Consider the following 26,496-nt stretch of genomic DNA (forward strand, 5'->3'; position numbering starts at 1 on the left):
GTGCTAAGTGGGGCAAAGCCTCAGTGGCTTCAGCCAAGAAGAGACAAGGTACCTGATGCTGACACCCCTGCAGGCCGAAGGGCATGCCATGTGGTCCACTGGGGGGTGGCTCTGCAGAGAGCCTGGGGGTGGGGGGGGGGGCCCGGGTGCTGGGGATGGCCAAGGGTACCACCCTTTTAGCCACTATGCCTGGTAGCATTGGGGTCTGCTGTCCCTCTTGAACTCTGAGCACCACCCTCTGCCTCCCCAGAGTAGAGTGAGGAGGGTCCTTTGGCAGGAGGGAACAGCAGGCATGCACACAGCATACTTTGACATAACAGGTCCGAATTAAGGCTGCAACGCAGTCATTTTTTATAGCTGAAGTCCCTGCTTGCCATTTGTTACTGTTTAAAAAGCATTTTCATTGGATTTATGGCCAGGAGAAGAGAGGGACACTTACTATTTCAAGCAGATTTGAATAAACAATTATGCAACAAATGCATTATTAATGAGAAGCTTATCATTCCTGTCTGCAAACATTTTGCTCGCCTGGTACCCAGGGGGGCTCGGGCTCTGTGGAAGCACGACCTCGCTCACCTCTCCTTGGGCGGTGGGGTGGGGGGGTGGGGGTGGCATGCCTGGAAGGGCTGAAGAGGCACCGCACGATGGGTGGAGACAGGTTTGTTCTCGCCTCCGTGTGTCTGCCGTCCTCATCTGCTTTTTCCTCCTGGGTGACACGCTGAATTTTAGCAAAATCAAAGCCCAAGTTGAAAGCTTCCCGTGGAACCTCAGAACTGTTTCTTTCTTCTTTCTTGAGTCTTGATTTCTTTATTTTTTCTAATGGAATAAAGGAAACCAAGCAGACATCAGGATCTAAGGTACTAAGAATCTGTCCGCTCAGCCTGGTTCACGCTGAATGAGGAGTCCAGCCTTGTGTAACCCAGCAGTATGGGGGTGGGAGGCAGAGCAGCTCTCCCTGGAGGAGAGAGCCAGGAGTCCCTTCCTCCTTCTGCAGGGGAAGGAGCTAATGAAGATGCCAATATCCCTCCCCCTCCTCCCTGCCTAGGGCTGAACCTGTACTCACCCGCATTAAGGAGAACCGGAAACGGATCATCTCCCCATCCTTTGACAACATCAAATACGACAACTTTGAGATAGAAGAGTACCCACTGGCGGCCCAGGGCTTTGACTGGGAGCTGTGGTGCCGCTACCTCAACCCCCCCAAGGCCTGGTGGAAGCTGGAGAACTCCACGGCCCCGATCAGGTAATGTATTCTTACCTGGGGAGTCTCCCTGTGTTGACTTCCAGACAAGGGCTCCCCGCCCAGCCTGACCCTCATTCACCAAACTCCAGCCCCATTATGGGGCAAGATGGGGTGGTGGAGAGAAATTACAAATGACCTTCAGTCACAGCTTACAGCCTCCGTGATCCCTTTTTTAAAAAGTTTAATTTATTTATTTTTCATTGGAGTATAATTGCTTTACGATATTGTATTGGTTTCTGCCATATATCAACATGAATCACCCATAGGTATACATACTGATGATCCCTTTTAGAGAAGCTGTGGCGTCCAGAACCCATTCAAAGGCTCAGAGTTACTCATTTCAACACTTTGCTGTGGGACACCTGCTGCGTGCCAACTACAGTGCTGTGTGCTGGCCATCTATAGCGATCAGCACTCGATTCCTGCCCTCAAAAGCCTAGAATATAGGGAAGACGGGCAAAATATAATTGGAATAACAAATTATTCCCCATGCTGATGGGAAGTGTGGGGGTGGGGATCCTTTATAGACAGTGTACTATTCACACTTGTTTTTACGGGTAAGTAGGAGATTGCAGGTTGGAGCAAGGACATGCATATTCACAGGAGCAGAGTGAGTTCATGGACACAGAGGAGGTTCAGAGGGTCTGGGAGGAAGGAGAACAGGGAGGCGGCAGCCCCAGGCAATGAGGCTGGCGCACCCCATGGCACTTGTATGCCTGGCTGACGTTTGAGCTTACCCTGCAGGACTCAGTCAAAAGTGGCTCCAAACTGCCATGCTAAGATCCCAAATTCTGAGTTTGCTGCTGCCTTTAGAGACACTCAAGTGACTCCTCTACGTGGCCTTTTTCTTATGGGTCAGGAGTCCTGAAAAAGCCAGCCACACCAGCCTTTATTTCTACCTGGTTAATCATTGACCAGGTGCCTATATGCTCCCTGCAAAGCCCTGCCCATTAAATACACAGATGGCATCAGAAGGTGGCCTAGGGGACTGTTCCTGGAATGAAAAAGGAGATTAAAAACTGGTGTTGCTTTGTATTATCTGAGGGAGAAAGATTATGAAAAATATAATTGAAAATGGGTGATTATTATCTGGGATTCCATTTTTCCTTGCCAGAAGAAAAAAGCCATATTCATAGTTAAAACAAGATGGAAGAGAACTCCACCTGTCTTTCCTGTGTTGTCTCTGTCACCTATCTGTTCGGCCTGTGCCACACTTCTGTGTTGTTATTAATAAATGTTTGCTAAGAGGTCACTGTGTGCAAAGGCCTCTTACACTCGTGGTCTCACCTGCTCTTTGTCATAGCCTGGGGACAGCCCACAGTGCCATTCCCCTTTCACAAGATAAGGAAAGAGACTGACAAAGGGGAATGGCCCTGCCAAAGGCTCCAGCCAGTGAAGACAGGATCCAAACCCAGATCAGCTAGATTCCACGCCTAACTATCATCCTCCCAGGCACGCACTGTTGAGCTCAGAACTGGTGTGGCTGAATTCTACCCCCAGGTCTGCTGACCGCTATTGGTGGGAAATAGACCATCACACCTTGAGCGTTCTTGCCGAAGTCTGCACTGGTACTAGCTGCTTCTGCTCCCCTCATCTCTAAATGCATCAGCCTGGACTTAATCATTAAACCTGCATTCTAGGTTCCTGACAAAGAGTATCATCTGAACCTCAAATATTCCATCACCTAATCTATATCAAAAACTTAACTGAAGCAAGAAGGAGGAGGGAGGGATAAATTGAGAGATTGGGACTGACATATACACACTACTATATATAAAATAGATAATTATAAGAACCTGTGTGTAGCACAGACAGGGCTTCCCAGGTGGCGCTAGTGGTAAAGAACCCACTTGACAATCCAGGACACGCAAGAAACGCTGGTTCAGTCCCTGGGTGGGGAAGACCCCTTGGAGGAGGGCCTGGCAATCATCTCCAGTATTCTTGCCTGGAGAGTACCGTGGGCAAAGGAGCCTGGCAGGCTACAGTCTGGAGTCACAAAAAATCAGACAGGACTGAAGTGACTGAGCATGCGTGCACACAGAGCACAGGGAATCCATTCAGTACTCTGCAATGACCTGTGTGGTAATAGAATCTAAAAAAGAGTGGATCTGTAAGTATATATAACTGACTGACTTTGCTGTATAACAGAAACTAATGCAACATTGTGTATCAATTATACTCCAATACAAAAAAATTGGAGAAGGCAATGGCACCCCACTCCAGTACTCTTGCCTGGAAAATCCCATGGATGGAGGAGCCTGGTAGGCTCTAGTCCATGGGGTCGCTAAGAGTCAGACACGACTGAGTGATTTCACTTTCACTTTCCACTTTCATGCATTGGAGAAGGAAATGGCAACCCACTCCAGTGTTCTTGCCTGGAGAATCCCAGGGACCGGGGAGCCTGGTAGGCTGCCCTCTATGGTGTCACACAGAGTCAGACATGACTGAAGTGACTGAGCAGAGCAGAATACAAAAATTAATTTTAAAAATGTAACTTTAAATTATATTAATGGAAGAAATTATATTAATGGAAGACTTTGAAAGAACATTCTTGGTTTTATACCCCATAGGAAGATGAAGAGGCCTCACAGCAAGCTGTGGGTTATACACATGTATCTTGCCCACCTTGGCTCCTATTACCTAGGAGCTATACTTTAATGCTTTGCCCACACATGATGTAAGCTGTAAACAGAGCCCAGAGAGATCTTCTATTGAACTCTAAAGGGATGGCTTTGAGACTGGTGTTCACTACGTCCCAAAGTGACCTCTTTAAGAGGACTGACATGAGAAATTTCTTCCAAACTGAAAGCTTTCTATTCCTGAGAAATTAGTATAACATTTCCACATGGGAACTCTGAATCTTATTTCTAAGGCCTGTGTGTTTCTCTTTGGCCACCAGGAAGTTTAGGGTCAACTTTGCAGGTCTACTTTAAGAACCATGAAGGAAGACTCATGCATTCTAACTGACCCCTAATTTGGGGTGAAATTTTAGCTTTTCAGACATTTATCTCTTTTTTTTATAATGTATTTTACTTTTTCTTATAAACTATTTCTAAGCCTTTGGAGAATAAAGCAAGATATAAATCAATAACACTTTCAGGCTGAGTGGGTCCACTTAATACCCTAGCCAGTTAATAAGTAATAGACTGAGGATGCCTGTGCTCTTCCAAGAGAAACTATTTTAGATTCTGTTCTTGCTTTGACTGGGCTTGGCCATGAGGGGAAGTCTCCCTCCTTTGTATCCTGGAATGCCCTACCCTGCTCAGCACTTCAGTAACATCAAGGAAAATGCTGATGTTAACTCTGCAGGGTCGATGTTTTAAAATCACTGTGCACTTAGAGAGAGGATTCTCTGGGCTTCTTCAGTGTACAAGTGCGTCTTTTAAAAATGATCTTTTGAGTTCCAGTTATGTCTGAGAGGTTTTTCAAGTGCTTTATATTATTTAATTTAATCCCTGTGAGGTTATAGTTGATTCTATTTGATAGATATGGAATCAGAGGCTCAGGGAGGTTAGGGAATTCTTTCAGAGATGCACAGCCAGAATGGGGAACCTTTCCCCTAGCAGTCACCTCTAACGGCAGGTCAAGCACCCCCCACCAGAACTCAGCCTAAAAGAGCAATGGATTGGGTTGTACTGACTGCCCTGGATGCCTTCATGTGGAAGCTGAGTCCTTTCAGAATAAAAGGCTGCAATTTGAGAAGGGGACGACAGAGGATGAGATGGTTGGATGGCATCACCGACTCAATGGACATGAGTTTGAATAAACTCCAGGAGTTGATGATGGACAGGGAGGCCAGGCACGCTGCAGTCCATGGGGATCACAAAGAGTTGGACATGAATGAGCAAATGAACTGACTGACTGAATTTGAAAGCAGGAAGGATAGAGACCCCAAAGCACCAGTCTCTACCCAAGCAGTCTCCTGCATCAGCATTCTCCAAAGAAATGGCCTGCAAAATAGCTGTTTCTCCACCTTCTTGAGTTTCCAATTTCAAAGACGAGTCCAATATGCATTTGAGTGACAGTTTTCTCATCAATGAGTATTCTTCATTTCTCCTTTTCTTTCTCTTCCCCTCCAGTTCCTCAGCCACCAGCTGATAAGATGCTGCACAGGGGCTAGACGTGGTAGCAGTGTGCAATGGAACAATTTAATGTTATTTGTGTAAGATGATGCTCTCAGCAGAGAAGCAACCCACTCGGTCTCTTGCTGATTCACCTAATGTAAATTTCCTCGTGACAGTCTGTGCTGGGTGTCTGCACACAGCTATGAGCCCTGCAATCACGCTTACTAGGAAAGGCCTTTCAGTTCCTGGCCCCTCCAGCTGTATGGCGCGTTGCTCCAGCCTAAGACCCCTGCTGAATTCCAACCCAGACCAGCCACCGAGGCCCTGGCTGTTGGATATCTCCCCCTGGTGACCCAGAGGCACCTTAAGATCAGTTTTCCCAGCATGGAATCCCTCTTTCTTCTAAAACCAGCTTCTTCTCTATCCACCTAGCAATGGCCCTCACCCCATCATCACCCAAGCAGAAGGCCAGCTGGCATCCAGATTCCTCCTTCTCACCTTCAGAGTTCATCTGTCTCAAAGTTCTGCTGATTTTACCTCAATGTATGTCTTTAAACAATCCCTATCTCCATTCCTGGTACTCCAGCCCAGGTCTTCATCATTGCTCACCTGGATATAACAATAAGCTTCCCAACCGGATTCCTCGATTTCTACCCAATCTCCTCCAATCGATCACCCCACGGCTGCCAGAGTATTCTTTTTATAAACACAGATCTGCTTATTACCACTGTCTGCTTAAAATTCTTCGTTGACATTCCTTTATCCACAGATAAAATCCAAATGATTTACTATGCTATCCAAAGCCCCAGCTCATCTCTCTAAAGGGACCAAGGTGAAAAATGGGGAAGTTGTTGTGGGTACACAGGTAGCAACAGAGACCAGCTTTGTAGTTCAAAATGCAGGGGTCAGGACAGCCAGAGGTACAATGTGGTCAAGACTGGCAGACTGAGCATTACCTCTCTGGTTCACACACAGGCAAGCACCACCAAAAACAATGCATGGTCACAGGACAGGAGCTGTCTGCCTCTGTCCTGATGGAAAAGGCTCCCTGGAGTAGTTGGTGAGGGTGGACCTGGGGGGGCCACTCAGAGAACGAGGCTCACACCAGTTTTGCAGCAAAGGAAGGAAGAAGGCCAGACCCTCCCGGCAGGAAGGCAGCACTGTGCTTCCTGCTCTGTTGACCCCCATGAGACGGCCCCTCTGCTAACTGCCCTCCATCTCTCCATGCCCTGCAGGAGCCCTGCCCTCATCGGCTGCTTCATTGTGGACCGCCAGTACTTCCAGGAGATCGGCCTGCTGGACGAAGGCATGGAGGTCTACGGAGGCGAAAATGTCGAGCTCGGGATCAGGGTGAGCAGGGTTTCTCACCAGGAAGGCTTCGCTCAGCTCCCCAGTGGGTGAATGAGTCCAGGGGGTGCAGAAATCTGGCACAGGGTTGACGGTGGTGGACTGATACTGAACGTCCAGTCCCTAACCTTGGCCCATGCATATGTGATCAGGGCTGTTAGGGATGGGATAGAGACACAGGTTGGGGCCTCTAGAATTTTCAGGAAGGAAAGAACATCAGAAACTCTTTTGGCTGAGGTGGAAACATGAGAGACTTGATCTCCCAAATCAAGTAGATAAACCTCTGTGTTGAAACCAAATGCAGGTTTCACAGGGAGTGAGCAAAAGGGAGCTCCAGGAACAGGGAGGTGAACAAGAGGGACCCTCAGAGCCGCTTCTCTTCACTGTTACCTCCCCTCGGGGTTTCTCTGTTATTCTCCATCTCCTCCACAGTGGCCCACAGAACCTTCCTAAAGACTTTGTCAAGAGAGTGCCACAGAGAAATAAACTCATGGAGTATAAACGGCAAAGCACAGAAAGGCTCACGCCATGCAGGTTTCTGACCCCCGACGTGGTGGTCAGACCCTCAGGCACGTACATGCCTCACATCACTCTCCAGAGATATCCACCATCCTGCCCCAAAGTACAGGGCCCTTTGCAGCTATCAATGTGTGGTGTGAGTCCACACTAGGCACCATTTATTTTCTCATCATATAGGAACGTTTCCAAGGCACTGACCCCTTTCTCTGGGCCTATGAAAAGGTAACTCCAAAAGGAAGCCTTCCCCATGACTGAGAGACACATTTGACCCCTTGGCAGTTGACAGAAGTGTGACCCGGGATGCAAGGAAGGGCCTCGCCCTGTAAAGGGAAGACCACCTCTCTGTCCAGGTTGTGGTTCTTGCCTCTTGAAAAAAGCGACATGCAAGCTGGGCTTGTCCCCACTGTGGTCCCCATTGTCCTCTCCACGGGGATCTTTAAGCAGCCTGGCCCACATGCACTACAGGCTTGCCAGTCGCTGGCCAGCCCTCGTACCTGCTGTGTTCAAGGCAGTCATCCAAGCTGTTCCCCCTCACTGCCAACCCTCCATGAAGGCCACCTAGCGTCTGCCTGGTTCCCACCAGTGACCCCACTCTTGCCCCTTTAACCTCAGTGTCTGTATCTGGCCATCTCCTATTCCCAATCTCCAGTTTCCACTCAAGGACTCCAGCTTAGATAACCCTCCTTAGCCATCCCCACTACCCACTGGGCAGTCAACTGGAGCTGGACAGCCCCTGCCCTTTCCTGACTGGAGACTGGGCATCTCTAATGAGCATCTCACAACTATAATGGCCTGGCAGGCTGCATGGGCCTGGCTTGTCACCCAGGCTTAATGCTAAGGCTTTAAGTTCTGGAGGCTGGAGCGGCTTGTCTGAAGCAGAGCTTAGTGAACACTTCCAGGCACCTGTATTCACTGAAACCCAAAGAAATTGCTTTGGAGGCAGTCAAGATACATGGGTTCGTTGAGGAGCTAATGTATTCATAGAGGACAGAGCCTGCATAATCGCCCTCATTCCTCTGCTCTCCCTACACCGGTCATTTATTCACCATTTGCGTCCTCACCATCTCATTTCCACACACTCCTGGATAAATGCTTGCCCCCAAACATAATATTTTTCACTAGAAGCTGCTGCCGGGAATTGGCTGAGCGGGCAGAACCGCCTCTAGTCACTTAGGCTTTCTGGGTAAAAATGTCTGGGAATGGAGAAAGGAATTAGATTTGTGAACTCTGCCTCCAACATACCTGTGAGTCAATCACAGAGTGGTGGGAGATTTCTGGCTTTTCCTTGCCTAGATTATTAATATAAAGCTGTTCTGGAGTATGGGCCTGGGTGAGGGTTTCAATACTTGTTTAAAATTTGGGGGTTTTGTGCTGGGGGTGTAAAATACAATACAAAATGTTGCCTGGCTTTTTTTTTTTTTTTTTCCTGTCTGTTCCTTCCTGTTTGACAGCGGTGAAGTGTCATGGAGTTGAAGGAAACGTGGTTTTTAAGGCAGGTACCGAGCAACTTGTTGGCTGGCAGAGCTAAGGACAGAAGCTAGTTAATTTGAATTAACTTGGTTTCAATCCTTGGTCATAGAACTAGGATCTCACATGCCGTGTGGTTAAAAAAAAAAAAAGTTAGAGACATTGCTTTCCTCCCCTCACTTATTCAGAGGCAACTTATTCAAAGTTCTTACCCATCTGGCACATAGAAACAGAGTCATTTGCACAAATATTCAATACCTGCTCTGGCACTTTATTTATATTCATCCATCTAAAAACCACCCTAAAAAAGTAGCTGTTATCATAATACCCCCTTTTTCAGTTGAGGAAGTTGTGAAATGAAGAGCTTACATAATATGTTCTCAAAGTCATATGACTTATAAGAGGTAGAGAAAAGATTCACCCTCGGGTCTTTATGATTCAAAAGCCTAGCTAGATATACCACAGTGATCTAGGAATAAATGTTCTTTGTGCATTCCCCAAAGAGTATTACAGTGTCCATGCAGTAATTTCCTTCTACTTTACACAATTGTGTCCACAGAGTCCTCATTTACAACCTTATTCTTATTTTGCACTCAATTCTAATAAGCCTTGTTTTCCCCAATTTCTAAGTCTACAACTCAATGGGAAAAAAAGAAGGGAACGGCTGTGGGCAAGCAGAATGAAAAGAGTGAGAAATAAGAGCTGACATTGAATAGAAGACAGAAAGATTACACTGATGATAGCTATAAAATACTAGAATATATAAGAAAGATTTCAGGAGCTGGAAAGGAATTAAAAAGTGGCTAGGAACTGTTATGGGTTGAATTGAATCTCCTTTAAAACATGTTGAAATTTTAACCCTCTGTACCTGTGAATATGATCATATTTGGAAATAGGACCTTCACAGATGTAATCAGGTTAAGATGAGGTCATACTGGGTCAGGGTGGGCCTTAATCCAGTATGACTGGTGTCCTCATAAAAGAAGGAGACTTTGGACCCAGACACAGAGGGAAGATGACCACGTGAAGATGGAGACAGAGATTGGAGTTATTATGCCACAAGCCACTGAATGCTGCGGCTACCAGAAGCTAGACGAGGAAAGGAAGGATCCTTCCCTAGAGCTTTAGGGAGGGCATTGCCTACCAATACTTGATTTCAGACTTCTAGCCTTCAGAACTGTGAGAGAGTACATTTCAGTAGTTTGAGATAATTCAGTTGGCCATGCTTTGTTATAACAACCCAAGGAAATCAATACAAACACCAAAACCTAAGTGGAAGTAGGAACCAGAGAAAGCCTGAGTCCATTATATCTGAAGAACCTGGTAACTTGAAGCTTATGATATCCCAGTTTCATGGAGTATACAGAGGACAGGACACAAAGACTAAGGCTTAAGCTGGAGGAGGGCATGGCAACCCACTCCAGTATTCTTTCCTGGAAAATCTCCATGGACAGAGGTACCTGGCAGGCTACGGTCCATGGGTCGCAAAGAGTCAGACACGACTGAACGACAAATCACAAAGCACGAGGCTTAACCAACATTAAGAGACTAATAAAATAACCCCTACCCCTTACCTCCCGTAAAGCAGGGACTGCAAAGGCCAATTACCTGAATATAAAGATGGGTTAGAACTACTCCCACCCACATTTTTATTATTAAAGTGAAGATTGCCTGCCTAAACCTTAGGCCAAGAAGAAAAGAAAAATTCTCTGTGAGCCCCTCCCTTGTGCCTATCATCTAAAATCAAGAGAATCTCAAGAGGAAAATGTAGCTTAAAGTTGTTGGAAGTTTTTAGGCATCTGCAAAAGTGTATACAAATCCTCTCTGAGAAAGACCCAGGCCACAAAGTTTCTCCTAGCTAGAGTTCCAAGGAATGTGATTTCAAGTTGTTTTCTTTTTTTTTTTTTTAATCACAAAGCAGACAATGGAAAAAGAACCAAGAGCAAACACCAGCAAAAGCATTGGACAGCCAAATTTGATCTACAAACTCTTCAAGCACTGAATCTATCTGATATAGGATATAAGTTGTATATTTAATAACTTTTAAAAAGAGATTTAAATATGAGTATGAAGCAGGAGACTATAAAAAGACCAGTCATATTTGGATAAAAATAGAATTTCAAACATGACTAACATAAAAATGGAAATTAAAAGCTTAGTGGATGGATTAAACAGCTAGATGGATATTAAAGGGAAAAGCTAAGTAAACTGGAAAATAGTGCTGAAGAAATTATTCAAAATCACCTGGGAAGACAAGGAAAAAAATATGAAAGAAAGAGGTTGAGAGACATGTAGAAATGAGGAGGGTCTAATATCTTAGAATTCCAAATGGTGATAATAGAAAGAGGATTAAGCAGAAGCAATATTTGAATAGAAATGCCTGAAAATGTTCCCATACTGCTGAAAGACACCAATCCTGTCCAAAGTAAAATAAATACAAAAAGATTCACATTTAGACATATCATGGAACCATAGAAAAGCAAAGATGATGAGAAGATCTTACGGCAGTCAGAAAAGATAGATTACCTAAAATTTTATGATAATTAGAATAACAACAGACTTTCCAGTGGCAATAGTGGAATCCAGAAGACCATGAAATAACATCTTCTATATTGCTGAGAGAAAAACCAACTTTTACGTGTACATTCAATTAAAAAAAAATCCTTCAAAATCTAGGTTAAAAGGAAGCTATATTCTTACACAAAACTGAGTTTGCTACTGACAGATCCTAACTAAAAAGTTTTTAAAGGATATACTTCAGATACAAGGAAAATGAGCTCAGAAGGAATTCTGAAATAAAAGATTAATAATTAGCTCATATATGAGTAAGTACAAATATATGAGTAAATGTAAAGAAATATTCATGGTAAATAACACTTTAGTAATGTATTATAGAGTTATTAACACTTCAGGAATGTATTGTGGGGTTATTAAAACAAAATTACAGTGCATGATGAAAATTGCAAATAAGTTGGGAGGGAGTGATTATAAATAAAGTGCTTAAAATGTCTATATTGTTTGTGAAGATGGAGAAGATCCTAGTTGACTTTAAATTCTGATAAAGTAATCTGTTAAAATTCCTAGAGAAGCCATGAAGATCATAGATATAGAAAGTCTAACTTCTAAAGAAGTAGAGGGAAAAAAACAAGATATGAAAATGGTAAGAAAGAGAAACAAGACAGGTAATTCAAGAAGAAAATATATGAAATGGTAGAAATAATCCAAATATATCAGTAAATGTAGTAAATGTGCATGGGCCAAATTAAGATTAACATTTGAAGACTGGATTTTAGAACTTATCTGTAGTCTATTTATAAGCCTGAAATATGATAATACAGATAAGTTAAAATGTAAACAGATGGAGAATGTCATGGCAGGTAAATACTATCAAAAGAAAGTTGCTGTAGTTAAATTAATGTTTAAAAAAATACTATTACACCATGCTTTAGGATAAATAAGGTAGATTTCTATAAGATGAAAGTATGTTAAGTTTATCAGGAATATATGAAAATTATAAGTTTGTGTGTACCTTAATGGTACAGCTTTAATTTATATAACATAAAATGGATAGAATTTAAAGGAGACATCAACAGCACCACTAATGCAGTTGAGGATTTTAATAAATTTTCCCAGTAATTGATAGACCAATATAATTGATAGACCAACATAATTGATAGTTTAAATCAAATGGGCATATGTGCAACACTGCATCTAACAACCACAAAATTCAACAATTTAAAGGGAGTAACATCATATAAACACATTCTCTGATCTCAATGGAATTAAATTAAAAATCTATACCTAAAAAGTATAGGAATAAGCCATATTTTTGGAAATTGTGAAACATTTCTGAATAGCATAGGTCAAAGGAGAAATATACTAGTAATTTTAAAATATTTTGAACTGCTGCTGCTGCTACTGCTAAGTCATTTCAGTTGTGTCTGACTCTGTGCAACCCCATAGATGGCAGCCCACCAGGCTCCTCTGTCCCTGGGATTCTCCAGGCAAGAACACTGGAGTGGGTTGCCATTTCCTTTTCCAATGCATGCATGCATGCTAAGTCACTTCAGTCGTGTCTGGCTCTGTGCGACCCTATGGACAGCAGCCCACCAGGCTCCTCTGTCCATGGGATTCTCCAGGCAAGAATACTGGAGTGGGTTGCCATTTTCTTTTCCAATGCATGCATGCATGCTAAGTCGCTTCAGTCATGTCTGGCTCTGTGCGACCCTATGGACAGCAGCCCACCAGGCTCCCCTGTCCATGGGATTCTCTAGGCAAGAATACTGGAGTGGGTTGCCATTTCCTTCTCCTATTTTGAACTGAATATAGCAATATAACAAATATATTGAATACTGCATATTACATTATGTGAAATGCAACCAAAATAGCACTTAAAAAAACTGTAAATCAAAACAGTATGGTATTGGCATAAACTCAGACAAATAAATCAAAGGAAAAGAACAGAGATCCTGGAAATAAGCCCATTCATATATGCTCAATTAATTTACAACAAATGAACCAAGAATATACAAAAGACAAAAGATGGTGTCTTCAATAAATGGTATTGGGAAAACTGGACAGCCACATGCAAAATCACAAAACTGGACCATTATCTAACGTAATACAAAAATGTAACCATACACAAAAATTGACTCAAAATGGATTAAAGACCTGAACATAAGACATGAAACTGTAAAACTCCTAGAAGAAAATATAGGCAGTAAATTCCTTGACATCTGTATTTTCAAAGCTGTTTCCCTACAATTATCCTTTTTAATGTACCTAGCAATCAAGTGCTATAGGCAAGCCAGATATTACTATCCTAATAGTGTTATACAATTAAAAATATTTATACTGGCCAAAAAATGTTAATTCATTCTTATGGTTTATTATCTCATTATTATAATCATTATTTTAACAATAAAGATAACAAGAAATCAATTCAAGTACTTTGTAAACTATAAAGTGCTCTATACAAAACATGATCATATCTATTATTATTATACATGCAGATATATCTATGTCCCATAAATATACAACCATACATTTCATATAGTGCTTTTTTTTTAAGCACACTTTAATTTGTACAGAGTATTATAGTCCTGCTATAAGCCAGTCCCATTGCTTGGGTCTTGGTGACAGTCACCAAAATTCAAAGTACTGCATGAGCTCATACAGTTGGCTAAACCTAGGTTATAGGCACATGCTTCCAGGGGTCAGGGACAGGTCACATATGCCTCCTTTCAAGTTCCATGGGTCCAAGTATTACACATGATGTTGTTTCTCATATAGGAAGGGAATTTGGAACCTAGGTTCAAATGTCCTCTAAAACATGTAATATAGTGTCTAGGATACTGTACTCTATATTCCAAATACCTTATCATAAATGGAATTTTTTTAAAAAAGCTTTTTATTATGGGCAATTTCAAACATATCCCCAAATAGAGAGAATGGTATAATAAATCCCTTCCATCCATCACCCAATATCAACATTGTCAACTCATGGGCAATTTGGTTTTAATCTCTATTCATAATCAATTCTCCCTAACTCTGGCTTTTTGAAGCAAATCCCAGATATTATATCATCAAAAAATATTTCAATATGCATCTAAAATAGATAAGAACTTTTTGAGAGAAACATGATCACAATACTATTTCAGTCCTAAAAGTGTTGAACAGAATTCCCTAATACCATCAATTATCCAGTCAGTGTTCACATTTCTGCCAATTCTCTCAGCAGTTTTTACTTTGTTTTACAATTTGCTTGAATCAAGATCCAGTTGATCAATGTCTTATAAGTCTCTATTAATCCACTGGATTTCTTTCTCCATTTCTTTTTTCTCCCTGTAATTTATTTTTAAAAAGACCAGGTTATTTGTCCTGTGGAGACTCCCACAGTCTAGGTTTTTCTGATTGCATTTCCCTGATGTCATCTAATACTCCTGTTCTGTATATTTCTTCTAAATTGCTAGTTAGACCTGGAGGTCTAGGTTCAGTTTTGTAGCAAGAATATTTCAAAGGCAATATGTGTGCGCTTTCATCACCGGGTACCTAATGTCTTGCTGTCTCCCCATTTGTGATGTTAGCAGTTACTGCTGATTAGTGCCTAGATCAAGTAATTCATTAAAGGTTGGAAAATGGTGATATTTTAATTTTATTTTTCCTTCTTTGTTTATTAGCTGGAATAACTTTCATAAAGAGACATTTATAGTCATCCATTCTTTGGTTGCCTGGAAATACAACACAGTTCATTAGGAAAAGTCAGAATAAATAATTCTTTTATAGTTTGCAAAATAACGAGTTGATTCTCTACCATCTTTTAGAGGGAGCCAATTAGGTTTTTGAGTACTGTTATGAACTTACAGTTTTAAATATATTTGATGTGTTTCAATTCATTTTATATAATACCCTAATTGATTTGCAGTTTTTTCACCTTTGGCCATTGGGAGCCTATTGACATTCGTTCCTCAGGAAAGAGTCCTTTTGCCTCTTTAATGACTTCTCTGGCATCAGAAATGTTCCATCTATACATTTCTTGCTTCAGACCTGTAATCAGCCATTTTTTTCTAAGGAGCTCAGCTTTCTTTAAGTGAGAAGTGGTACTTAAAAATCACAGTCTGGGTCTGGGCACTACAGGCATTCATTGCTACTGAGTTGGTCCGTGTTTCTGGGTCTTTTCAGTGGTTAGAGCTAGATATATTCTTTTTGTTTAAAGAAAACACTTTCAGTGTTCATGATGATCTCTCTGAATCAAATTTAGTACTACAGGCTTTGTACGTGTGTGTGTGTGTGTGTGTGGCTGCACGGGGCTTTCATTTCTGCGTGAGGGCTTTCTCTTGCTGCAGAGAGCAGGGGCCTGCTCTCTAGTTGCGGTGAGCGGGCTTCTCATTGTGGTGGCTTCTTTTGTCGCAGAGCACAGGCTCTAGGGCGCCGGCTTCAGTAGCTCTGGCACGCAGGCTTAGTTGCCTCACTGCGTGTGGGATCTTCCCGGACCTGGGATTGAACCTCTGTCCCTGCACTGGCAGGCAGATTCTTAACCACTGGACCACCTGGGAAACCCACTACAGGATTTTTACTTAATTTCATCAATCTTACATCTCTGTTTCCTTTCTCTGACGCCAAAAATTCTGGTTCTTAATGACATAATGACTTAATGACATAATTACTTATTTGTTTTATTCCTCAGCATGCATACAACTGTCTCTGAACACTATCACCAATGATATGATTACTAGAAACAGTTTAAATTTTCATTTTGGCATTTCTTTCTGCTTTTAGGTTATATTCCACTGGAAATGTAAAGTCAAATCACTGTGATTTAAACTAGAATAGTTCCTCTCTGTGCATTATTCTACTAACCAAATAAACAGGTTCATTTCTTTATTTTGCTTTTGATTTTTAGGAATTGCTTTTTTCATGTTTAATTCTTACAGCTATGTAAATGTTTACATAATTCCAAGACCAGATCTAGAAAAGAAAGTGTATTCAGAAAAATCTATTTGCTATTACTGTCTTTTTTATCCTGTTTCTTTAGTACCTCTAACATAAACACCTTGTTTGTTTTATTTTACCCTTTTAAAAAATGGAAATGTGCATATACTCACATCTCTTTTTCTTAGATAAATAGAAGTATGCTAGTATACTTTTCACTGCTGTGATTTTTTTCACTATATAAATTTTTTTCTGAAGATTGCAATAGTGTATAGAGGTATTCCTCATTGCTTTTTCATAGCCGCATGGTGCTCCAATGCATGCACATTTCATAGTTTATTCTGGTGCTTGGTGCTGTAATGAATCATCTCATGCATATAATTTTTCATATTTTTCTGGATTATTGTTTGAACAGTTTCCTAAAAGGGAAATTGTGAGATAAAAAGGCAAATACATGTGTAATTTTGCTAGACATCAAATATCCTTCTAGAGTAGTATTTTTCCCACTAGGAATGGTGAAGCTGCCTATTTCCTCACCGTCAATCAACAAAGTATGTTGTGAAATATTTGGAGTTTTTCCAATCTGACAGATGAGAAATGGCTTTCAGAGTAGTTTTAATTTGCGTTTCTCTTATTAAGAAGTAGGTTGAGAAGCTTTTCACATGATTATGGCTATTAGCATTTCTTTTTTCCATGAGCTTTTCTTATCTTTGGCCCATTTTCCTATAGGATTGTTAATCTTTATTTTTAGAACCTCTTTACACATTAGGAATGGTAATACTTTTCCCATCATATACATTGCAAATATTTTTTCCCAGTGTGTTACTTGTCTTTTGATTTTGCTTTTGGTGTTTTGCTGGGGTTTTTTTTTTTGCTATGCAAAAGATGCCTTTTTTTTTTTTAACATAAGCAAATGCATTAACTTTTCTTTCTTGCTTCCAGAGTTTAGTCAGAATAAAATTTACCCACTTTAAGTTTAAAGAGAAAAGTCACCTATGTTGTAGGATTGTTTTTGTTTGTTTGTTTGTTTGTTTTGCATTTTAATCTCCAGTTCATCAGAATTGATCTTGATGTATGGTGTGACGAATGAACCCAATGTCTCATTTTTCTGAATGGCCCTCCAGTTATCCTAATACCTTCTTTTTAAAATTGCATCTTTTCCTCACTGGTTTACAACACTACCATTATTATAGGCTGAATTGTCATACTTAGGGTTTGCTTCTGAATTTTTTATTTCAGTTCTATTAATCTATTTGTATATTCATGTACTAATATCACACAATGTCTATTATGTAGCCGTTATATTATGTTTGTATGTTCAAACTCACGAATGTTTGTGAATTAAGTTTGTAAGTTGGATTTTGGCTTGCCAACAGTGTATCAAGAAAACCTTGGATTCAAAGGAAGAAAAGCTCTATGAAAGAACCAAATAGCATCTTTCCCACTTCTTTTCTGTCTATACTTTAAAATACTTAATGTCAGGATTTATGGCTGGTTAATCTTCATACTGATGCTTGGAACCTAGTAAGTGCTCCATGGACAGCTGTCAAGTTTGAAGGCCAGTCAAATGTAAGAGACTTTATTCTATATATCTCAGAAAGTTAGAGCCACGGACAGTGGGGTGGAAGCTGTAATGGATGTAGATATCAATTCCATATAAGAAACAAAGATTAGAATCATTAAAAAGGAAAGGATGGCAAATGGAATCATGAGCTCCCTATAACAGGGAACATAAACACCCCTCGGTATAATTAGAAAGGTAGATGAGACTTATGACTGAAATAGTTAATAGAAGTGTGGCAATAATTATATGTGAGCTACTGTCCTAAGTGCTTTACATATATTAGCTCCTTTAATCCTTGCAGCCACCTTGTGATGCAGAATCTTTTATTACCCCCGCTTCCAGGAGGATATACTGAAGCACCGAGAAATGGTATAACTTGCCCCAGGAAAATGGTAAAGCTAAGATATGAACTCAGGGAAAGGGGCTTCAGAAACCATTATGCCTTATATAGGTAGGCATAGTGTAGTGGCCTTCAGTAAGAAATCAGATCAGATTTCTCATGTTCTGCTTGTGGATTTATGTATATATTCATTCAGTCATTCTTGCCAGGTGCTGGAAAACTAGAGGTGAATGACACAGACTCTGTCTTTGAGTGGCTCTCAGACTAGCTGGAAAGACAACCACCTTCCCATCTTCTAAGTACTAGCTAACAGATTATAGAAAACGTCTTGAGCTTAAACAGGATGTCATGACCTAAAGCTCCATTGTGACTTTAAGGACTTTGTTCTTTGATCTATCTTTGGCAACCATAGTGAGTACACAGCTCCCTGCTGACACTATTTCTTGTGATAATTCTTTAAAAATTTTTGAATAGCAAACCATCATTTTTTTTCCAAATTGTGAGTAGTAGTAAAAATCATTAACATGAACTGAAGCAACAACAACAAAAAATGAACACAGTGAAAGTTAAAAGACTGATTGAAGAAGTAAAGAGTAATATAATTTACATCTGCAAAATTTGATTCAGAAAAACTCAACTTGGTGAGATCATGGCCACTTTGTGAGGGAGGCCATAATTATAAAATAGATGTAGATTTTAAAAATGCTGATAGATAAATCATATCCCAGTTGTAAAATCAATGCAAAAAAGTATTAACCCCTATGAAAATAAGTCTAGTAAAATAAAATTGGAAAATTAGCATGAAAGGAAATATATTTTAATTACTTTATATAGAAAATTGACCTAGCGAGTTAAAGTCCCTTAATGACATTTATTCCAGAAAATATTTCCTGAATGAAAATTCATCACTGTGAATATAATTCAGATTAAAGCACTAAGTAAGGCATAACCCAGTGCTCAGGATCAGAATGGCAAGGATGAATATTGCATGTGTCTTGCAGTAGCTGAGGGAGTGACCACTCAACCCTTGAGAGCTGGGTGAGGCTTCATGGAGGGGGCAGCATTTAGCCTGGGCCTAAGGAATGAAAGTGTTTTGTCCAGGTGGGAAGAGGAGGACAGGCATTGCAGAGAGTTGAGGTGACAGGTATAGAGTGACGATTGAGAAAGAACATGACTATGGCTGAGCTCTAAGGCTGAGAACTAGGGATCTGTAACTTGGTGCTAAACCAGAGAGTGAGTGACAGGCAAGCCGGGTTATCAGATGGGGAAGAAGAGTGGTCATTGGCAATCCAGAAAGTGGCCTTTGGTGGGCTTTTTGCTCATCCTGGCTTGTTCAACATTTTCACCAGTGACTTAAGTAAAAGGAAAAGGTAAATTCATGACGGATGACCTATTGCTGAGAGCACAGACAAACATTTCCTTGGTTACCATCACTGGCCTTTCTAGGTCTGGAATGTCTAAGATTTGGCTAAGTGACATTGATTCTTGGGCAACAAAAGAAGGTTATTATTTCATAAAGCTATTATTTCATACATGCTCCACAGCTGATAAACTATCAGGCCACAAGTCTGGAAGATAATAATGAGAGGAACTTCCATTATTGAACGCCATCACTTTGTACATATTATCTGGTTAATTTTAATGTGAGTCCCATGAGGTCCGTGTTGTTATCCCCATATTGTAAGTTAGGAAACTGGAAGTAACAGAATAAAATGCCTCCCCGAGTCACTCAAGATCAGAACTAGCCTGAGTGGTTCAGGCCTCATGCCTTATCACTGTCACAGTGCTCAATCACCTCTGCCTTCAGGATTTAAAATCACCCGGGGCCTAAAGTTGAATTTCAGAAGCTAAACCTGGGCCAGCATCGCTTTGGAAAATGACCACAGTACCATTTCAGTGCTTAAGGTTTCTGCTCAAATCCCTTATGGGAGATAGGCTTGGATCAGACAGGATCACATGGTGTCTTCACCTGAGGTTGCTGCTGCTGCTGCTAAGTTGCTTCAGTCGTGTCTGACTCTGTGCGACCCCATAGATGGCAGCCCATGAGGCTCCCCTGTCCCTGGGATTCTCCAGGCAAGAACACTGGAGTGGGTTGCCATTGCCTTCTCCAATGCATGAAAGTGAAAAGTGAAAGTGAAGTCACTGAGTCTTGTCCGACTTTTAGCGACCCCATGGACTGTGGCCCACCAGGCTCCTCCATCCATGGGATTTTCCAGGCAAGAGTACTGGAGTGGGGTGCCATTGCCTTCTCCGCCTGAGGTTGCAGGAGACTTCAAAACTAGAAGAGGTGACAAAGACAAGAGCTGAGCTGAAAGCCAGAGTCCAGAGCCTCAGAAAAGAGGTAGATTGAGGAGCTGCCAAAGGAGAAATGCCCGTAACAGACAGGAAGTCAGAAACCTGGGTTCAGGGAGCCAGAGACACAGAGGAGGAAGAGAAAGCAAAGTAGGGGGTATAGCAACTGCTCAGAACAGGCATTGCCATTATTTGAGATTTTTACAAAATGTATCTAGGGTTAAAGGGCTAAAGACTTTGCTAAAATTACCAGTGAAAAAGGCTCAGGCAAGTGAACGTCTGCTTGACAAGCCTCCTGCTTTTTCAAGCACTTGAGGGACCACGTGGTTCTCTCCAGAGGCCTTGGGCTTAGTGGACTGAGTTAGCTCATGGCTAACACCATAACTGATCTCACCCAGCCATGAGGACAATGCCACTGGACACCACAATTTTAGGTAAGTCAGCTAGTCTCTGCCAGCACAGTGAGAGAGAGACTTGAAAAGCAAGAGAAGGGGCGTGGGCACCAGCATTCTTGCTCAACTGTGGTCTCAGGAAACCACCAGAAGCAATATCTCATAGAAAGGCTGCAAGTAGATTCTCTGACCTCCCATCCCCGGAGACAGAGAAAATTAAACACCTTAAATTGTATTTTAGTCTCTGATTGCTTCTAAATGTTATGGTTGGGCCAGGCCAGCTGGAGCTGGAGTTCAGAATAATCTGAGAGTTTAGAGCAACACATCCTTCTGTGTGTGTGTGTGTGTGTGTGTGTGTGCATGTGTTGTGGGTGGGTGGGAACATGAGCCTTGCCTCTGTTTTAGACCGTTTTGTCATGAATTGAAATCTGCTGTGGCATTGTCCTTCAGCTGCTGCCATGGGGTAAATAAAACCTACAACTCACAGCCATAAAATGGAATAACTATTCATTTCTGCCATATTCTGAGGCCAAAAGTTTCAAGACATCAAACACAGGTTTCAAACTTGCAGGCTTTTGTTTTTCCTTAGGGAATTTGCCCAGTGACTCCAAGCTTTAGCTGAAGCAGAGTCCACGTGTTCCCTTAGCACTGTGTTAAACGCTGATAGTGGTTTGAGTGATCATTGGAGGTCAAGAGGTAGCCTTTCCTGATCCCTATATAAATGAGTTATTATAGTCTGACAAAGGTGACGCTGAGATTTCAAGTCCAGATGATGGGAGGGTTGAGGATGCCATCGACTAGGCAAGGGGTGTTTGGTGTAGAGAGTTGGTTTGGGGGTGGGGAAATGGGTCAAGTTTGACATTAAAAGCAACAATGGAAATAACCAGAAAGCTTGCATTATTTGTCCATTTATTTACTTACACAATGAACGTTTATCATGCTGCTTGTGTTATACCCTCAGCATTAGGGGAGAAATGTAAGACCTGGGTCTTGACTTCTGCAAGAAGCCAGAACTATCTAACTAAAGGTAAAGAGAAGATTTGCAGGTGAGACAGGGGCTGGGTACCCTCTGTGTGCCCAGTCAAGGATAGAGGATAGAGGATCCCAGAGAGGATGAAAGTCTGAACTAAAAAGAGATTTTAGAGTTGAGCATGGGCATAGGAAATAGGGTGGGTGGCAGGGTGGTGGTACCCATAGTTACAGAGAAGAATTGACTAGAAAGAGAGCTGTGTTGGTGGAAAATCCCAGATGCCAAGGGAAGTGTTTCAGGAGTGCACTAGTCACACTAAAATGACCACTGACAATAATAGCTACCCGTTCTTGTTTACTTTGTGCTTTTATGTATTTAACGCTAGACACTGTGCTAAGCTCTGGGCATACAGTGGTGAACAGGATCAGCTAGGTTGTGCCCTCATAGGGCTTATTACATCCCGGTGAGTTTTATTCTGTACCTCATTTCTTCCTGGGAACCATGAAAGGCTAGAATTATTATCCTCATTTTACAGACGAGAAGACTGAGGCTCAGAGAGGTTGAGTCACTTGCCCAGGTCCTGCAGTGAAAGAGTTTGGTAAAACTGGGATTTGAACATGGTCCTGCATGGTGCCAAAACCTCTAAATCCCCACCTGGTACTGTGAGGATATGAGTGGAAAAGGGGCATCCAGATGTGAGGGGAAGAAGGCTTTGAGGGGAGTTTTGGGGGCAGGAGGTGATGATGGAATATGGATGTCAGAGGAGAGACTGCAGGGGTAGGGAGTTTAGAGATTTATATGACCATGAATGCAGGGAGAAGGATTCCTTAAAAACTGCTTGCAGGGACAGGCCATGTACAAGGGCCCTGGGAACGTGTGGATTTGACCTTGAGAGAGGAGTTGGCATTTTCCTTCTAGGAGGTCTGCCATAGCCAGTCCTGATCTGTTGGCATGTGGCCACTGGGCCTGGCCTCCTAGGACCAGGGGGCCTGAAATCCCCAGGGCGCATGAAGTCTGAGCAGCCTGGGGCCTATGAACCCTAAACCTCCAGAATCGGAGGTCTTTTCTGATTGCGATCTCCACGTGGGAGGGGAGCTTGGTGCCCCCAAGCAGCCCAATTATCCTGCCATGCTGGGTGGCCAGAAGGCATCTGAAAACACCGAGAGGAAGGCTCTTTGCCTCAGCACATTATCTTTAGCTCACCAGCCACAGAGTAACTCTGCAATTACAAACCAGCCGCTGAACAGACGCAGCCTAACTGTATGTTGTAAAAGTTTACGATTAGTAAAGATATGTGCAAAATTAATCCCTAAAGAACAAAGCAATTAAAAAAGTACTTAATGAAGCAATTAGCTAGAAATGGTGGGGAGCAGAAGGAGGAGAGGGCCCATGGACAATTTTACTCTGGAAGGGTCTTCACATTTAGGTTTTTTTAATTGTGTTCAATGAGGGAGCCTTAGAGAAGTACAATTAATAAGATGCACAGAAGAAGTAACAATTGATAAAAGATTTTGAGAGCCAAGCTGAAGAAAATGTTTTACTTTCTTAAAAAGATGGGACCAAAAAGGAAAATAGCTATAAAGGCCATTATTGTGATCATTAACAAAATTTGATTATAGGCTGTGGATTAGACAGTAGTCATGTATCAGTGTTTAATTTCCTGATTTTGGGGAGAAAAAAACCTGGGAGCCAGCAATGAGTTTTAAAGCTCCAGAGAGTCAGGTTCTCTCTCCTTATCTTTTCTTTTTTTAAAATTTTGTCTTTCTTTAATTGAGTCTGCCTGCTGCTTTGTATTGGAGAAGGCGATGGCACCCCACTCCCGTACTCTTGCCTGGAGAATCCCATGGACGGAGGAGCCTGGTAGGCTGCAGTCCATGGGGTCGTGAAGAGTCGGGCATGACTGAGTGACTTCACTTTCACTTTTCACTTTCATGCATTGGAGAAGGAAATGACAACCCACTCCAGTGTTCTTGCCTGGAGAATCCCAGGGATGGGGCAGTCTCGTGGGCTGCTGTCTATGGGGTCGCACAGAGTCGGACACGACTGAAGAGACTTAGCAGCAGCAGCTGCTGCTTTGTATTGTGCCGTTGGAAGGTAACTTCTTTGCCACCAATACATCATGTTTCCAATTTTCCAGGAAGGGACCACCAGGCAAGGCCAAAATCAGTTCCTCAGAATGACTGGTAGAAGCTGAGCAGGGACTACCTGCCTCTTCCCCATCTTCCTCCCCTCCTCCTCGTGTCCTCTCCTTGCCTCCTCCTTCTCCTCCCATTCTACCTCTTCAGCCTCAGCAGCAGTATCAGCATCATCACCATCCAGACAGTCTTGTGGTTTTCTTTTGAAAAATCCTCATGTTCACAAATCTGAAATCACAGAAGGGGAATTCAGAGACATCTACTCTCATTGCAAATGCTCTTCACTTTGTAAAGCAATGCAAGGTACAAGTTCCCAGTGAGTAAAACCTCCCAGTGCTCACCAGTGATGGTTTGCAGAAATTATCGCCACATACAAGTGTTTCCATCAAGCAGGCTTACCTGCACATGAAGTCAGTCCTGAAGATAGAATTACCCTCTAGTAACACCCCCAGGGCACATATCCTCCCTGAAGTCCTGTTTCTCTCTGTGTCTGGACTGTTTTGGAAAGTCTAATGAACGCGGCCTCTTTCCTTGCTTGATGTAGGCCACACTCAATGCAGTGGGCCTGGCTTTACTCATTATGACTGCTTTAAATGCTGCTCATCAGTGACAGAGGATCTTGATGACTTGTGTCATTTTCACTACCTTAGAATTGTTAGTCCTATAAAGAAATCGTGGAGTAAGGAAGAGAAAATATTAATAATACCATGACTTCAAGACAGATGCTTATCTTGGATTTCAATGTTTCTAAAATCAGATTGTGCCTGATAAATTTGGCATACAGATAAATAATAAATATATACAGAAATGACAATTTATTATCCAAACCAGAGCACTTTTGAGAGTTAAAGAGGGCACTGCTGATTGTTACACTGGAACAGCAGGTATGAATCAGTGTTGTCACAAGCAAACCAGGACATACAATCACTCAACTTATAACTTTATATGTACATTGAATGCAATTCATTCATTTGACGTTATTTGTTAGGTAACACACATCACGTAGGGTGTACAATGTTTAACACTGGGCATACAGTGCTTAAATTTACATGCTTAACGTTTGGCTTACAGTGTTTAAAAGGTAAACACAGACCTCTCCCTCTTGCAACTGATGGCATAAAGGGACAGATAGCTGATAAAAGGGAACAAAGCATAGATGTATATTTACAAATCGTTACTGCCACATTAACAAAACGCCACAGGCTGGATGACTTAACAACAGAAGTGTGTTTGTCACAGTTCTGAAGGCCGAACGTCTGAGGTCAGGGAACCGGCAGGGTCAGATCCTGGTAAGAGCTCTCTTCCTGGCCTCCAAACAACCACCTTCCTGCTGTGCCCTCATGGTAGAAAGAGAGCTCTATGGTCCCTCCCCCTTCTTATAAGGACACCAGTTCTGTCTGGTCAGGATTCCACCCTTACAATGTCCTTTGACCTTCATCATGTCCATAAAGGCTCTCTCCCCAAAAGAGTCACACAGGGGCTTAGGGCTTCAAAATATGAATTTGGAGGGTTTGAAATTGATTATATTCTTTGTAGCCGAAGATGGAGACGCTCTATACAGTCAGCAAAAACAAGACTGGGAGCTGACTGTGGCTCAGATCATGAACTCCTTATTGCAAAATTAGGACTTAAATTTTGCCTCCTTACCTGCCTCCTGAGAAATCTATATGCAGGTCAAGAAGCAATAAAACTGGACATGAAACAGATGACTGGTTCCAAATTGGGAAAGGAGGACATCAAGCCCGTATATTGTCACCCTGCTTATTTAACTTATATGCAGAGTACATCATATGAAATGCTGGGCTGGATGAAGCACAAACTGAAATCAAGATTGTGGGGAGAAATATCAGTAACCTCAGATATGCACCCTTATGGCAGAAAGCGAAGGGGAACTAAAAAGCCTCTTGATAAAAGTGAAAGAGGAGAGTGAAAAAGCTGGCTTAAAACTCAACATTCAAAAAACTAAGATCATGGTGCCTGGTCCTATCACTTCATGGCAAATAGATGGGGAAACAATGGACACAGTGACAGACTTTGTTTTCTTGGACTACAAAATCACTGCAGATGGTGACTTCAGCCTTGACCACTTGCTCCTTGGAAGAAAAGCTATGACCAACCTAAAAAGAATATTAAAAAGAAGAGACATTACTTTGCTGACAAAGGTCCATCTAGTTGAAGCTATGGATTTTCCAGTAGTCATGTATGGATGAAAGAGTTGGACTATAAAGAAAGCTGAGTGCCAAAGAATTGATGCTCTTGAACTGTGGTATTGAAGAAGACTCTTGAGAGTTCCTTGGACTGCAAGGAGATCCAACCAGTCCATCCTAAAGGAAATCAGTCCTGAATATTCATTGGAAGGACTGATGCTGAAGCTGAAGTGCCAATACTTTGGCCACCTAATGCAAAGAACTGACTCATTGGGAAACACCCTGATGCTGGGATAGGTTGAAGGCAAGAGGAGAAGGGGATGACAGAGGATGAGATGATTGGATGGCTTCACCAACTTGATGGACATGAGTTTGAGCAAGCTCTGAGAGTTGGAGATGGACAGGGAGAACTGGCGTGCTACAGTCCATGGGGTTGCAGAGTCAGACACTACTGAGCGACTAAACTGAACTGAGGGACACAACAAAAAATGTAAGAATATGAGTTCCCGAAGGTCATGGACTTTGCATGGTTTTTTTCTGACAAAATTCCCATCTCACACTAAAGCCCCCAGCCCAAAGGAAGGA

General features: G+C 42.1%; 1 protein-coding gene across 1 annotated transcript in view; it reads left to right on the top strand.

Moving 5' to 3' along the window:
• GALNT18 (polypeptide N-acetylgalactosaminyltransferase 18) overlaps positions 1-26,496 on the top strand; it is a 352,886-nt gene that overhangs the window by 245,240 nt on the left and 81,150 nt on the right. The window contains exons 5-6 of the mRNA XM_055548627.1: positions 1,046-1,243; positions 6,543-6,657. Of these exons, the coding sequence (XP_055404602.1) occupies positions 1,046-1,243; positions 6,543-6,657 (313 nt within the window). The remainder of the gene's footprint in view (positions 1-1,045; positions 1,244-6,542; positions 6,658-26,496) is intronic.

The sequence above is a fragment of the Bubalus kerabau genome, chromosome 15, assembly GCF_029407905.1.
Source record: "Bubalus kerabau isolate K-KA32 ecotype Philippines breed swamp buffalo chromosome 15, PCC_UOA_SB_1v2, whole genome shotgun sequence".
NCBI classification, from domain to species: Eukaryota; Metazoa; Chordata; class Mammalia; order Artiodactyla; family Bovidae; genus Bubalus; species Bubalus kerabau.